The sequence below is a fragment of the Papio anubis genome, chromosome 14 (assembly GCF_008728515.1).
Source record: "Papio anubis isolate 15944 chromosome 14, Panubis1.0, whole genome shotgun sequence".
In the NCBI taxonomy this organism is placed as follows: Eukaryota; Metazoa; Chordata; class Mammalia; order Primates; family Cercopithecidae; genus Papio; species Papio anubis.
This window is the reverse complement of record NC_044989.1, coordinates 28,314,277-28,328,500: the sequence shown is the minus strand read 5'-3', so window position 1 is coordinate 28,328,500 and position 14,224 is coordinate 28,314,277. Positions and strand designations below refer to the sequence as shown.

The following is a 14,224-nucleotide window of genomic DNA, read 5'->3' as shown; positions in this document are numbered from 1 at the left end:
ATAAAAATTAGCCAGTCTCATAACTGGTCTCAAAATAAATAAATAAATAGATGAATAAAAATTAACAACGAAAAAGAATTGGTCCTTTCCTTTAATGACCACCAGAGAATGGCAAAGACTTTTTTTTTTTGAGACGGAGTCTCGCTCTGTCGCCCAGGCTGGAGTGCGGTGGCCCGATCTCAGCTCACTGCAAGCTCCGCCTCCCGGGTTCACGCCATTCTCCTGCCTCAGCCTCCCAAGCAGCTGGGACTACAGGCGCCCACCACCTCGCCCGGCTAGTTTTTTTTTGTATTTTTTAGTAGAGACGGGGTTTCACCGGGTTAGCAAGGATGGTCTCGATCTCCTGACCTCGTGATCCGCCCGTCTTGGCCTCCCAAAGTGCTGGGATTACAGGCTTGAGCCACCGCGCCCGGCCGGCAAAGACATTTTGTAAAGAATCCAGGCCACACTAGTTGCTGAGTTCATGGTAAAATGGTACCAGGGCCATTATCACTTTGATCTGCCCGTCTTGCAGCAAACCCAGGCAGCCCAGCCATGCCAGAGTTGGATGGATGCTTACCAGGTTCTCTTTCATGTTTCTCACCAGTTCTTGAGCCTGAATCCACAAGTCTCTGTGCAGAGGGAGGGAAACAGAGAGGAAAATCAGCTAAATGTTATTTTGTCAAGGGCTGGAAGCCTGCCCCTTGCCATAGCTCAGGTGCCAGTCTCTGAGCTTAACTCACCCCTGGCTTCTGAAGAGTGAGCACTGACCTGCTTTTCAAAATGAGGTTCATCAGGCAGACTGAAATCAGCTTGAGGGGGCATTTGGGCTTTGACTTCAATACTTCTATTTTTAAACCTCTTTGACTTTGCCAGGCCCCCAAATCTTCCCGCCTATATGTTGAGACCAGCAGGAATACATACCCCAGAGAGAGACGGAAAGGGAACTTACTCAGCACCATCGGCACCATCGTGGGGTACCACTGTCTTTCCAGTGTGGCACACGGGCATTGGAACAGAAGGATTGAAACGTCTGATGATGTCTGAAAGGACTAAAGAGAGAACTGGTTTGAGGCCCTGGCCTTCACCAGCTGAAGGTCACCTCTAAAGACTGACCTACCTCCTGTTGGGAGTGGTGGCTCATGCCTATAATCTCAGTACCTTGGGAGGCTGAGGCAGGAGGATCACTTGAGCCCAGTAGTTTGAGACCAGTCAGGGCAACATAGCAAAACGCTGTCTCTATGAAAACAGAAATTAGCCGGGTGTGGTGGTGTTCACCTGTGGTCATAGCCACTTGGGTAGCTGAGACAGGAGGATTGCTTGAGTCCAGGAGGTCAAGACTGCAGTGAGCTGTGTTTGTGCCACTGCACTGTAGCCTGGGCAACAAAGCAAGACCCCATTTCAAAAATAATAATTAAAAAAAAAAAAAGACTGACCCCCTTCCTCTAGAGTGAGCTGCCAGGGTTGCCACCCCTATTCCAAGGCATGGTCCTTCCTCACACCCTGCCTGGGGCTGTGAGGCCACCCCTGTAGCCTCTATGAGGCTATCTGTACCTCTGGAGCAGCCCTCTGGAAGTGAAGGAGCTAAAAATGAACATCTGTGAAGTGCTAGGCCAGGCCCAGTGCTAAGCACCTTACATGCGTTATCTCACTTAATCCTCGTAACAAACACATGGCAATGTGATCTCCAAGTTAGAGAAAGGGAAACTGAGACAGAAAAATCAAGCGAGCTGGCCAGGGTCTCACAGCTAACCGAGGTTGCTGGGGTTTGAACCAGAGTTCTGGGACACCGAGGCTTTTCACTGTCATGTGCCACTGCCTCATTAGAGCAAGTGATGCTGGGACAGGGACTCAGGCTGCCTTCCAGCCCCCCTCCCTCCTCCTGAGAGTGACAGCAGGGTGGGAAAGCTCCAGGGAACATGCAGAGAACACGTCCCAGAGCTGACAGCCAGAGGACCGCTAAAAATAGTGCTGTCAGGAGCAGTTAAGTTGTGTCTTGCTCCTGAGAGGGAAGAGGGCAGAGCAGGGAGAGAGTGTCATGGGAGGGAGAGGCCTCCACTCCTCCACCCGACTCCCCTTTCTTTTCGCCCCATCCAGAAGCGCCTCAGGGCTTCATGGGAGCAGGATCCAGAAGGTGGCATTAAAGGGGCTCCCTGTGAAGGAGGCTGACACTGTGCAGGCAGCAGGCAGGGTGGGGGTGGGAGAACTGGCCTGGAAGTCAGGGGACTGGTCACTCAGCTTTGCAACCTTCGGCAGCCTCCTAACTCGTGTGTGATTCCGTTTTCCCCATCCTTAACCCAAAATAATGAACTTCATTCTCTAACCCCGGATTGGCTTACAAAGAAACCCATTTCCGCCTGTGGTGGGAAAGCGGGGAAAGTTCTGAGCTGGGTGCAGGTTTATCGGGACAGCATGAACATGTACATGGGTGAGGGGTACTCTTGTTCCCTCATCTGAAGATAGTCTGTAAGGATCAATGACAAAACACAAATATTTGGTGGTAGGTCTGAAAGAGATTGCTTTCTGAAAGAAAGGTACCTGTGTCAGTGCTCTGTGATCAAACATGACTTTGCATCTGTAAATTTGTTGCTCATTTTGTTTTAAGTCTGCTGTACTTGGTCTGTCCTTGCTGCCTCCGAGTTCCCTGGCAGCACTAGGGTGAGAACAAGGGGCACAGCCCATGGGGTTGGACCACAGGGGTTCACAGGGACCGTGCCACTTACTGAGCACATAGCCTCAGGAAAGTCCATTTACCTCCCTGACACTTGGCTTTCCTACCTGCAAAATGGCCATGGTTGGCGAGGGCATAGCTACGTTTGGAGATCTCAAAGGTCAGGAGGCCTCTAAAGTTCTGAGATTGATGGTCAGGTGGGCTGAGTCCGAGCCAGCCCCAACCCACGCTGCACAGCACAGGCCTGGATGTCCCTAGAGCACTTTCTTCTGGGAAGACCTGCTCCTCCTGTTGGCTCAGCCACCCAGCTGAGCTTGCAGCTGTGGTCTCCACTCCTTCCTCCTTCCCCATTGAGTATGCTGGAGTAAGGCCTGCCTTGGAGGGCTTCAGAAGCGAGATCTGCCCTCACACCTGCTTTCTGCAGGACCTTTGACCAGCTGGGACTCCTGGCCGCTCTGCTTAGAGAGGAGCACTCAGACTTATTGCAGGGCAAATTGGGAGGAAAACTTGAGACGAATTGAGAAAGTAGGCAAAGCAGCATCTGCATTTGTGGCTTGAGGGTCTAAACTATATCCCATCTTCCCAGACACCCCCCAAAACATGCCGCTTCTTTTTTCCTACCACTTCAAGACAAACAGGGCCAAGCCTAGGCACAGCCGTGATAGTCATGGAGTTGGTAGTGGGCCTCCTCTTTCAGAACCCTTTGATTCTCTCCAAGGGGAACCTCCTGCCTACTGCTTTGGCCACCAACATCCTCTCACCTGTCAATCAGATCCAGGAGGGCTGAACCGCCAAGCCCAACCTTCCCTGCTGGACCACGAGTTCTGAAGGTAGGGCCAGCATCCTGTTCATCCCTGTGCTTCCCAGGGAACCTAACAATTCATAGCCCCCTCCTTTCAATTCACTGGCTGAACTGACAGGGCACTAGCTGCCTCACTTGTTCGTTACTCTCCGGGAGCATCAGCTCAGCAGAGCGCTTGCATTGTAATCTATGTCTTCTCGCTCTAATATGGACGGCAAAGTGGTTCCCCTTATTCTTGATTTATGAGCACCAAGCATAGGAGACTAACATCCCACTAGGCTGACCCAGCTGCCACTAAAGGACTGAACTTCAGGATGACTTAATAGAATCATAAGGAATCTCTGATATTACATTTTTTAAAAACTAAATTATGATAGTATATTCACAAGCACATATGTCAATCAAAAGGCCAAAATGCTAACGATAATTATCTCTAGATAGGGGATTCTAGTTGACTTTTATTTTTTCATTTCGCTTGCCTGAACCCAACTGAAGTCTTGTATTTTACAAGCAAGGGAAATATTACAGGATAAAATAGACTGAAAATTCGGCTGGGTCCTCTCCTTGGGTGGGAGGAGTGAACCACGGGCATTTTCCCTGGATGAAGTCTAGCCCTGGGTCTGGGTGGGCAGGAACCTCAGGATTCTGGCCCACATACCCATTCCAGCTGGCCCCTAATCCCTCTCCTAGGTTCCCCAATCTTAACCCAATACCCACTGGCTTCTGTTTGCCCAGAGACCCTGGATACATTTCTCACACCCCCCCATTCAGGGTATGTGACTTTTCATATCCTGGCTACCTTATCTGTCCTCTCAGAACACCCTCTCCTTTCTCCTGGGCTCCAGTGATAAAGTGGCTGGTGGAGTCCATTCTCTTTATTAGAGAGGATGCTGCTTGTTGGGAGGGAGAGAGGCACTCTGAAATCTGGCCATGAAAACCAGAACTCACCTGTCATCACTTCCATGCACACCTGCTGTGGCCTTTCTTCAGTCCTGCAGGTCGAAGCAGACATGTGAGTGTCAGGCTGTGTTTGTCACCTGCCAACAGCCCTTCCCCTTGGTGTGGTCTATTTCATAGCAGTCTTCGGCCTAGTCTTGCTCTGGTTTTGGGATTATCCTCCCGGGGGTTAAAGGCACACCTCAAGTGGCCATGGAGTAGCCAAAATGGGGAAAATAGCTCTCTGGACCCTCCTCTGCTCCTCCAACCTGCTCTCATCTGGCCTGAAGCTGGAAGGGGAAGTAGGCCCCAGGGTAGAATGAGACTGAGCCTGGCCCCAATCCTGCATGGTTCCCCAAGCACAGAGCAGAGAGCGCTTGTGGGGAGAAACAAGAACTCCCTCTATTAGCCTTTCCCACTTCTCCTCATTCACCCCAAGGAGCCACTGGGGTTCTCAGGCAGAGGAAGGGTTGGACCAGGGGGCAGGATGCTGGCTTCTGGGAGCTTCTCTGCCACCTTCTCAGAGGACAGCCTTGAGCAAGGCACTGAGCCTCCCTGGCCCTCAATCTTTCCCATCAATAAGGCAAGATTAGATGGGAGCATCTCCCTTTCTGGGGCTCCTTTCTGTTCTGTGTTTTCAGGATAGTTACCATTCTTGCTTCTCCAGATCACCCGTCCCTGGGTCTGGAGGCTGGAAAAGATACCCAGTGTTAACACCCAGCCAAGGGAGGTGGCAGAGCCTCTTCTAGTTAGACCCCAAGCTGCCGGTCAGAACTCCCCCTCCTGCCAATAAGAGGGAACCTACAAGCCCAGGCTCCATGGCTCACGCCTGTAATCCCAACACTTTGGGCAGGAGGATCACTTGAGGTCAGGAGTTCAAGACCAGCCTGGCCAATATGACAAAACCCCATCTCTACTAAAAAATACAAAAATTAGCCAGGTGTGGTGGCATGCGCCTGTAACCCCAGCTACTCGGGAGGCTGAATCGCTTGAACTCGGGAGGCAGAGTTTGCAGTGAACCAAGATGGCGCCATTGCACTCCAGCCTGGGCCATAGAATGAGACCCTGTCTCAAAAAGAAAAAAAAAAGAGAGAGAGAGAGAGAACCTACAGAGAAAGATGAAGCTCCTTCTGTAGGGAGGAAAAATGCTTGGCTCCCTCTGCAGCATGTTTGCCAGACCTTGGAGCGGTAGAAGGTGTGAAAGGTTTTCCTCCGCTTAGATTTCAATACCCCCTAAAGTCATTAACTGTCTCCATAGAAACAAAGGATTGTTTTATTATGATCCTCCAAAATCTAGAGTTTATGTAACTCTCCCCCCACTGGACATAAGAGCCGTGAAGGCAGGAATGTGTCCATTTTGTACTTGACTATGATGCTTGGACCTACAATAGTGCCTGGGCATGTTGTAAGTATTCAACAAATATATGTTGAATCCATATGTTTGGAATGAACAAGATAAGTTTCCGATTTCCCCCTTGGTAAAATGCTGGGCAACACAGGACTTGAGCCCTCTGCTGAAGTTCCTAAGTCTAGGAGGATATTTGAGACCGTGGTAACTCGCCTGGGAATCAAGGCCTTTCGCAAGCTCCCAGAAAGCTTGGAATCGTGCCCAGGACACATAAAACACTCACAAATCTTAGCTCTCCTTGGTTGTATTACTTTCAGTTTCTGATGTGAATTTTCTCTCTCAAAATTCCTAGAAGACAGTATCTCTGGGTGTGGTGGTGACAGGCAGACAGCTACACCACATCACCTACTCCAGCCTGCACCACTTCCCTCTAAATGGTCCATCTGTCCTGACCACCCAGCCACACCGAGCACCCGCCTATAGACCTGGGTCAGGTCTCTGCAGCTCTCCAGGCAGGGCAGGCTGACAGGGAAATCTCACCAATTGGAGACAGCGTCCTTTGCTCCTCATTAAGACAGAGAAGCTAAATCTCCCAAGGAGACAAACAAAAATCACACTAAGATGGAAGTCAGGCATTATTAAAAAAGACACCCGACAGGTTAGGTAATGAGGGGAGCAGGCCTCCTGGGGCTGTGGCAAACTGGACAGCCTGAGCCCAAGCAAAGGGGGCACCCCCCAACAAGAGTCATTTTTCAAGAGGAGCTGGAAATGTGAATATTTATTTGAAGTCTGATTTCAATGTTGGCAGCTGATTCCATTAAAGACAAAGCATCACTTAGGACCATCAATTTGTTTCTGGTAATTAATTGATAGATCACCCCTCCCCTCTAGATGAACTTGATTGGAGGAGAGGGTGGTAAAGAGAGATGTTGGGAGGAAAGAGGAGAGAATAAGAGGAAAGAGGCCAGGAGAGGGGGTTGGGGGAAAGGCTCAGAGGGCAGCCACAGAGAGGTGAGGCTGCGGCTAACCCAGCAAACTCCACGTCCCCATTGTGCCCACTCCCAGCACCTTCCCTTCACACTGTTTGTTTGCTGAATGCCTGCCTTATGGCAGTCACTGTGACCCTCGGGCTGCAAAGCTAAGTAACACACAGGTTCTACCCTCAAGGAATTTGATAGAGTGAATTGTAACCTCCTTGGCAATATAGGATATTGCAGTATGATCCGATTTAGGTTTTATATATACCCTGTTTCCCTACGTATTGCTGTACATTGGAGAACGAACGAGAATGTATATATGCGTGTGCACAAGTGTGTGTTTGAGGTAGAGGAATTAAAGATGTGAACAGGGTCTTCTACTGTGCGTACATCTGTTTTGTTTTTTCTTATATTGAACATGTGTCACAAGTGTTATTGCAGAACTTCTACAAACATTTACGTAACTGATTTTTGAAGTTCTACAAGGAAAAGGGGGTCTATAGCAATTAAGCAAGTGCTAGTCGTAGTCCCAAAGAAGGGCTTATACCTTGGTTACAGAACATTCCAGGCACTCAAAGCAGAGATGTCAGCACTATGGATTTTTTTCTTTTTAAATTCACTGTCTTCCATTATTTTGCCCTGGTTTAGCTTTTAAAATACACATCCCAGGTAAGTTCGCGATGGCCATCGCTCCCTCAGGACAGACAAACGAAAAAGGCTTGCAAGGAATTGTGCTTTCAGGTTTTATCCTGAAGGTGGAGGCACCCGTCAGTGCACAGACAATGATCCGGGGGCTGGGAGATCATCCTGATGGAGCCGTGCTCCCGAGAAGCGGGAGCAGAGTGACAGCAGGAACTGCCAGCCCTGAATAATTCATGGACAAAGAGCTCTTTCCGAGATGAGACCAAGGGGTGCACGGGCTGATGGGCTTAAAGTTAGAGACCGGGGCTGGGTGGAGATTTCCCTGCGCCGGGCAGAAGGACCCGAGAGTCCTGTGGCAAGTGTGTTCCATATCCGGGGCTCTGGCATGTAAATATCAGTGTGTGCAGACACACAGGTGTAGCAGTCAGCCTGCTATCTAGTACACGGAACCTCTTTTCTCACTTATTTCCATGTCTGATTTCACCTCTCTTATCAAGGGTAACCCTCCACCCTCACCCTGACCAACACCACAGTCACAAGTGCAATTTAAAAACCACCAGCATCGATAAAAAAGAATGCGCGTGGGGAGCTCTGCCTGCTTCCCGTGGGCCCATGGTTGGTTTCCTAAGGTTCAGACTATACCTCTACACACCACCATCTCCTCACCCTTCTTCCTGCTATGCCCTTTCCTCCCCATTTACAACTGTGATCAGGGAAAGGTTCTGGGTCTGGCCAGCTTTATCCAGTGCTCAAGCAGAGGTGGCATTGATGAATGTGGTGAGGCCAGCACTGTCTAGGCAGGGAGTCCAAGGCAAGTTCCAGAGAGATAGCAACTGGTTATTTGAGAAGAAGGGAAGGTGGAAGACAGGTCCAGGGTCTCTGGGAACATTGAGTGGATGGGCATTGTGCATGGAGTGGTGGGCTGGGGTTTGCAGCTACAAGGGGAAGGGCCGGAGGTTGCAGGGAGTGCAGGCTGCTGCAGGGATAGTGGAGTATGCTGGGAAGGAATCATGGGAGGGGGAGTGAGGAAGGGGACTCTGGGGGAGCAAGGAGAGTATCCTGGTTCAGGCGTGGGAGGCGCAGTAGGGCTCTGGGCAGGGTGGAGACTGATAAGGAAGTGCTCTGTCCAGCTGGGGCTGCCAAGATTGAGGGCAGTAAGGCTGTGGAGCTTTGCTAAGACCAGGAGAGGGGCTGTGGGGCAATGTTGACATTCTCCTCTGCTCTCCAACCTTCTTCTCTCCAGATCCCTCTTTCTCTGTTCATCCCTTTCTCTTTTTGTCTATTTCTTTTTCTTTCTTTCTCTCTTATTTGACCATATAAAATATACCACTTAGAATTTATTAACAACAAACATATGAAAAGATGCTCAACATACTAATCATCAGGGAAATGCAAATCCAAACCACCATGAGACATCACCTCATACCCATTAGGATGCCTACTATTAAAAACCAACCAACCACAACCAACTAACCCCAGAAAATAGGCATTGGTGAGGATGTGGAGAAATGAGAACCCTTGTGCACAGTTGCTGGGAATGCAAAATAGTGCAGTCACTATGGAAAATAGTGTGGTGATTTCTCAAAAAGTTTAAAAAATAGAATTACTGTATGGTCCAGCAATCCCACGTCTGGATGTATATATCCAAAAGAAGTGAAAGCAGGGACTCGCACAGATATTTGTACACACAAGTTCACAGCAGCATTGTTTGCAATAGCCAAGAGGCGGAAGCAACCCAAGGGTCCACTGACAGATGAACGAATAAACGAAATCCGATACAGATGTACACGGAAACATCATTCATCCTTAAGAAAGGAAGGGAAATCTGGCATATGGATGAACCCTGAGGACATTATGCTAAGTGAAGCCAGTGACAAAAAGACAAATACTGTATGATTTCACTTTTATGAAACATAAATATATGATTTCATTTTTTTTTTTTTTAGATGGAGTTTTGCTCTTGTTGTCCAGGCTGGAGTGCAATGGCGTGATCTCAGCTCACTGCAACCTCTGCCTCCTGGATTTAAGTAATTCTCCTGGCTCAGCCTCCCAAGTAGCTGGGATTACAGGTGCCCACCACCATGCCTGGCTAATTTTTTTGTATTTTTAGTAAAGATGGGGTTTCACCATGTTGACCAGGCTGGTTCCAAACTCCTGATCTCAAGTGATTTGCCCACTTCAACCTCCCAAAGTTCTGGGATTACACGTATGAGCCACCACACCTGGCCAATTTCACTTATATGAGGTACCTAGAGCTGCCAAAACAGAGAAGGAAAGTAGAATAGCAGTTGCCAGGGGCTCTGAGAAGAGGAGAATGAGATGTTATTTCATGGGTAGAGTGTTTCACTTTCACAAAATGAAAAAGTTCTGGGGATCAGTTGTACAATAACGTGAATATATTTAACACTAGTGAACTATACACTTACAGATAGTAAATTTTGTGTTCTATGTATTTACCACAATTGCAAACAAAATTTAAAAAGTTATTTACAAAGATCAGTGTATTTTTAAAAATTTACAAAGCAGGTAAGAAAATTTCTTTAAAAATTTAAAAGATTACTTTTAAAATTCTGTGTGATCTTTGATTTAATGTATTAATGGATTTAATTTCTTAATGGGAAACTCCAAAAGTTTCCTCACCTTGATGTAAAGAGAGGCATTCCTTTGATTGTAAAAAAAATAAAAAGATTCTGCTGGGCGCGGTGGCTCACGCCTGTAATCCCAGCACTTTGGGAGGCGAAGGTGGGCAGATTACTTGAGGTTGGGAGTTCAAGACCAGCCTGACCAACATGGAGAAACGCCATCTCTACTAAAAATACAAAATTAGCTGGGCGTGGTGGCGCATGCCTGTAATCCCAGCTACTTGGGAGGCTGAGGCAGGAGAATCACTTGAACCCGGTAGACAGAGGTTGCAGTCAGCCAAGGTTGCGCCATTACACTCCAGCCTGGGCGACAGAGTGAGACTCTGTCTCAAAAAAAATAATAAAAAATAAAATAGAATAAAATAAAGTAAAAAATAAAGATTCAACCTCCCAGATTTATCCAGTTCACATGTACTCTTCCAAAATGAAACATTCTGCCCAGTTACCAGGAGCCCGTTCAGAGGATCATCAGTACCAAACTCTGTCTCCTGCCCCAAGCTACTTCAAATACTCACAATCTCCAGATTGCCAATGGCTGCCACAAATTTAATATCAGAAGGCTTCAGAGAGTGAACTGTGGAGACAAGAACCCATATAGGAAGGTCAGATCTACGTTCCCCATGATGTCGGCCAAGGATACCATATGGGAGAGGCGACTCACATCCCCCAGCCCCTGGACAGCTGCGGAGGTCCAGTCTGTTGGCCATGGAAGTGGAATGCCAAAGACCATGCAGTGCCTGGGAACCCTAGGAATCCTGCCAGAAGGACACTTGCTCCTCTCTGGGAACCACACTGTTAACTGGACTTGAGCTGTCCAAACAGGTGACCCATGGAAAGTCACTCATGGTCCTCATTTTCCCCTCACCTGGACCCCATTCTATCTCTCACTTCCTTCTGTGCCATAGCCCTGCATTTCTGGGTCACCATGAATGAGAGGACAAGACATTAAGATTAAAACCACCTGGTTACCAAAAGGATCACTTTAGCTTGAAGATTACCAGAGAATAGCATTCAAAGCCTATGAACACACATCCACACCAGATGCAAGCTGTATGCAAATGCCATACAAGGAAGTCTCCTGGACCCACTTGAGTCACTGGCATTTTTAGCAATTAAGTCTTCCTGATCAGAAATCACTGATCATAATCCCTGGTCATGTTATCGATCATTTACATGTAAGCCACCTAAAGATGACATTTCCTTAAAAGTGCATCAATTTCTTTTTCAACCTGAAGTCCTTATATAACAGTAAGAATAGCATGTTTAAATGGAAACCCCAGTAAAGGCAGAATAGTACAAACATAAATCTATTAAATATGGTCTGTAATGCAGCCTCTCAATGTGATAAAGCCAGGGAAGAAGGCCCACTCAAGAGAATTCATAGCATCCGGGTCATTAGACAAACCAGCCCATTGCGGGGAAAAAGGTCCAGAGCTGCCACTGGGCTACATTACAAGAATAGAGAAGCCACATGAGTGGCCAAGCTGTAACTCAGAGTTCCCACAACACCATCCACCCACAGGAAGGCAAGATCCTGGAGATTACCCTCATCCAAGCAAGCCACCGTGGAATTATGACAGATGACTGGGAACTCATCTGTCACACAGGGATTGAGGATAAGGAAGAGGGGGACTTGAAGGGCCAACAGGTACAAGAGGAATAGGGTTAGAGCCTCTGCTGGCCACTTCAGAGAGAAGATGCCAGGCTTGTCCTGCTTATGGCCAAGGGTCACATACCTGATTCAGAAGGCATATTCACTCCTAATTTATTTGGGTTGCATGGGAATGGAGAATTCTTCAGGGTCTGCAACTGAAAACAAACATCAGAAACATCAACTGCCTTGTATAGAAATATTGCAGATCCTGAAAACTTGGTATAGAAATGATCATGTGCTCATTCTATCTAGGCTCAAAATCTAGAAACAACAATTGCCCATAGTCATTTTCTCCTAACCCCATACCCAGTTCATCTGGTAAAAGGGGACATAACTCTATTGACAATGACTTTAACAGGTGGCAAGAATGTCTCAGAACACTGGAGTAGAGAGGGAAGAAAGATGATGAAGAAGAATGAGAAAGTTCTGGAAATGGGGCTGGGCACAGAGGCTGAGGCAGGAGGATCACTTGAGATCAGGAGTTTGAGACCAGCCTGGCTAACATGGTGAAATCTTGTCTCTACTAAAAATACAAAATACAAAAATTAGTGGTGGTGTGTGCCTATAATCCCAGTTACTTGGAAGGCTGAGGCACAAGAATCGCTTGACCCCGGGAGGCGAAGGTTGCCATGAGCTGAGATCATGCCACTGCCCTCTAGCCTGGGCAACAAACAGAGCAAGTCTCTGTCTCAAAAAAAAAAAAAAGAACATTCTAGAAACGGATGGTGGTGATGGTGGCACAGTAATGTAAAGTACTTAATGCTACTGAATTGTGCGCTCAAACATGGTTAAAATGATAACTTTTGTGTATATTTTACCAGTGAAAAGAAGTAATTAAGAAAAGACTCAGGATACCTTGACTAAAACAAGAAAAAACATCAATCCCATGCTATATTTTATATTCCATGCTACATTTATCTACTTTTCATCTTTTGATAACTTATACAAAAGTAAGTATATGAGGCATTATGTTTATTTGTTGCCAAAAACTGGGTACATTTGAAACTGAGAGACTCTCACGTCCCTACCAGTGTCCTGAGCCTGGAGGAAGGACTTGGTGACCAGGGCTCAGGTCCTCAAGACCACCTGGACCTCTTCAGCTGCTGGTACTGAGTCTGGGGCAGCTTCTGCTTTTGTGAATACCATGGAAGGCTCTGGGAAGGGAGATTGTGTCTTTTCCCCAAAAAATTGAGAGTGGAAGGGGGGAAATACTCCAACAGGGAAAACATGCAGTAAATGAGGTGACTGAGGACATCTGACATCACAAGAAGACACAGTTTCTCTTGAAGTACTGATTACAGTAAGAAACCACAGCATTTACTCTCAGCCCTTATCTTATGGATGTTCTGGGAAGACCTCACCCAGATTCCTTCAGATAACTCCCAACATCTGCTTCAAGGTTCACGGAGATAACAAGCCCATTTATAACTCCTTCTGGACACTTCTGGGAACCGCCCATTCAGTCTGCAGGGATGATAAGCTCCAAATTCCAGGACACACACACTCTGCTGGACACCCCGGCTGTCCACGGGGGAAGCGGTTCATCCAGCCCATTCCCTCAAGGCCTCAGGAAGGGGCCTGCCAACTTGCACCAAAACTTGGGTTTACCCACTATAAGGAAAATCCCCCCTCTCCCCTCCACATACACGTACCTCCCACCAGGCAAAGCCCTTACCTCTGGCCATAGCTGCCCTTCCAGTGTATTCCTTCCAAGAGAGGTATGGACCTGAGGGGTCCCTGAAAGAAGGTAGAAATAGTTCAAGTTATTTAGCTGGAATTAACTCCCACCCAAATTTGTAGCTTTCATGCCCTTCCTCCCAGCCATATCTATGTGCCCAGCTCAGTAATGGCCCTTGTGTTAGGGAAGCCCAGATTCTATTTGTCCAGCTATCCCCTCCATTGGGTGGGACACCGTGCTTCCATTAACACAACCATTTAGGGCAGAATCCCCAGGTTAAAAAGCAAAAGTGTTACCTGGGAGGGGTCGGCAATAACATTACACCATGCCCAAGCACATTATCACAGATTGCTTTTTGGGCTCCTTAGCAAAGAGTAGAACCCGCAAAGAAAGTAATGTCAGACAAATAGTTATTGTTGTTGCAGATTCAAGACAAAGCAGGGAAGGCAAAGGATGTTATAAAAGAGTTTGAAGGGTAATGTGATCTTAGGAGAAGAGCTAATCACAGGACTCCTAGCAGCCATGACTGTACTAAGTACCTGGATAGGGGCTGTATTGAGGGGTCTTGCTGAACGTGAGGAATGAGGGGAAGAAAAGGCAGGTAGGGAGATGGCAAAGATACTGACCTTCTCCCAGCTTACTTTTGGCCAGTCTTTAAAAACATTTACTATTTTTTACTTTTTAAAAGTATAATTGACTTACAATAAATTAAATTCATTTTAAGTGTACACGTAGATAAGTTTTTCCATGTTTTTTAACTACACAAACTATAGTAGTTTTAAATGAACAGCACCCTAAATTTAAAAAGGGGAAGAAAACACCCACAATGCTACTACTCTTACAATCAAAAGTGATTTTGTTTGTTCATTTTTTTCATGACCATAATCAGGCACAT

General features: G+C 47.2%; 1 protein-coding gene across 1 annotated transcript in view; it reads right to left on the bottom strand.

Annotated features, from left to right (window-relative positions):
• PLB1 (phospholipase B1) overlaps window positions 1-14,224 on the bottom strand; it is a 150,099-nt gene that overhangs the window by 114,979 nt on the left and 20,896 nt on the right. The window contains exons 2-8 of the mRNA XM_021924506.2: window positions 13,327-13,388; window positions 11,734-11,800; window positions 10,513-10,571; window positions 5,039-5,079; window positions 4,401-4,444; window positions 939-1,031; window positions 560-609 (exon numbers count right to left, since the gene is read on the bottom strand). Of these exons, the coding sequence (XP_021780198.2) occupies window positions 560-609; window positions 939-1,031; window positions 4,401-4,444; window positions 5,039-5,079; window positions 10,513-10,571; window positions 11,734-11,800; window positions 13,327-13,388 (416 nt within the window). The remainder of the gene's footprint in view (window positions 1-559; window positions 610-938; window positions 1,032-4,400; window positions 4,445-5,038; window positions 5,080-10,512; window positions 10,572-11,733; window positions 11,801-13,326; window positions 13,389-14,224) is intronic.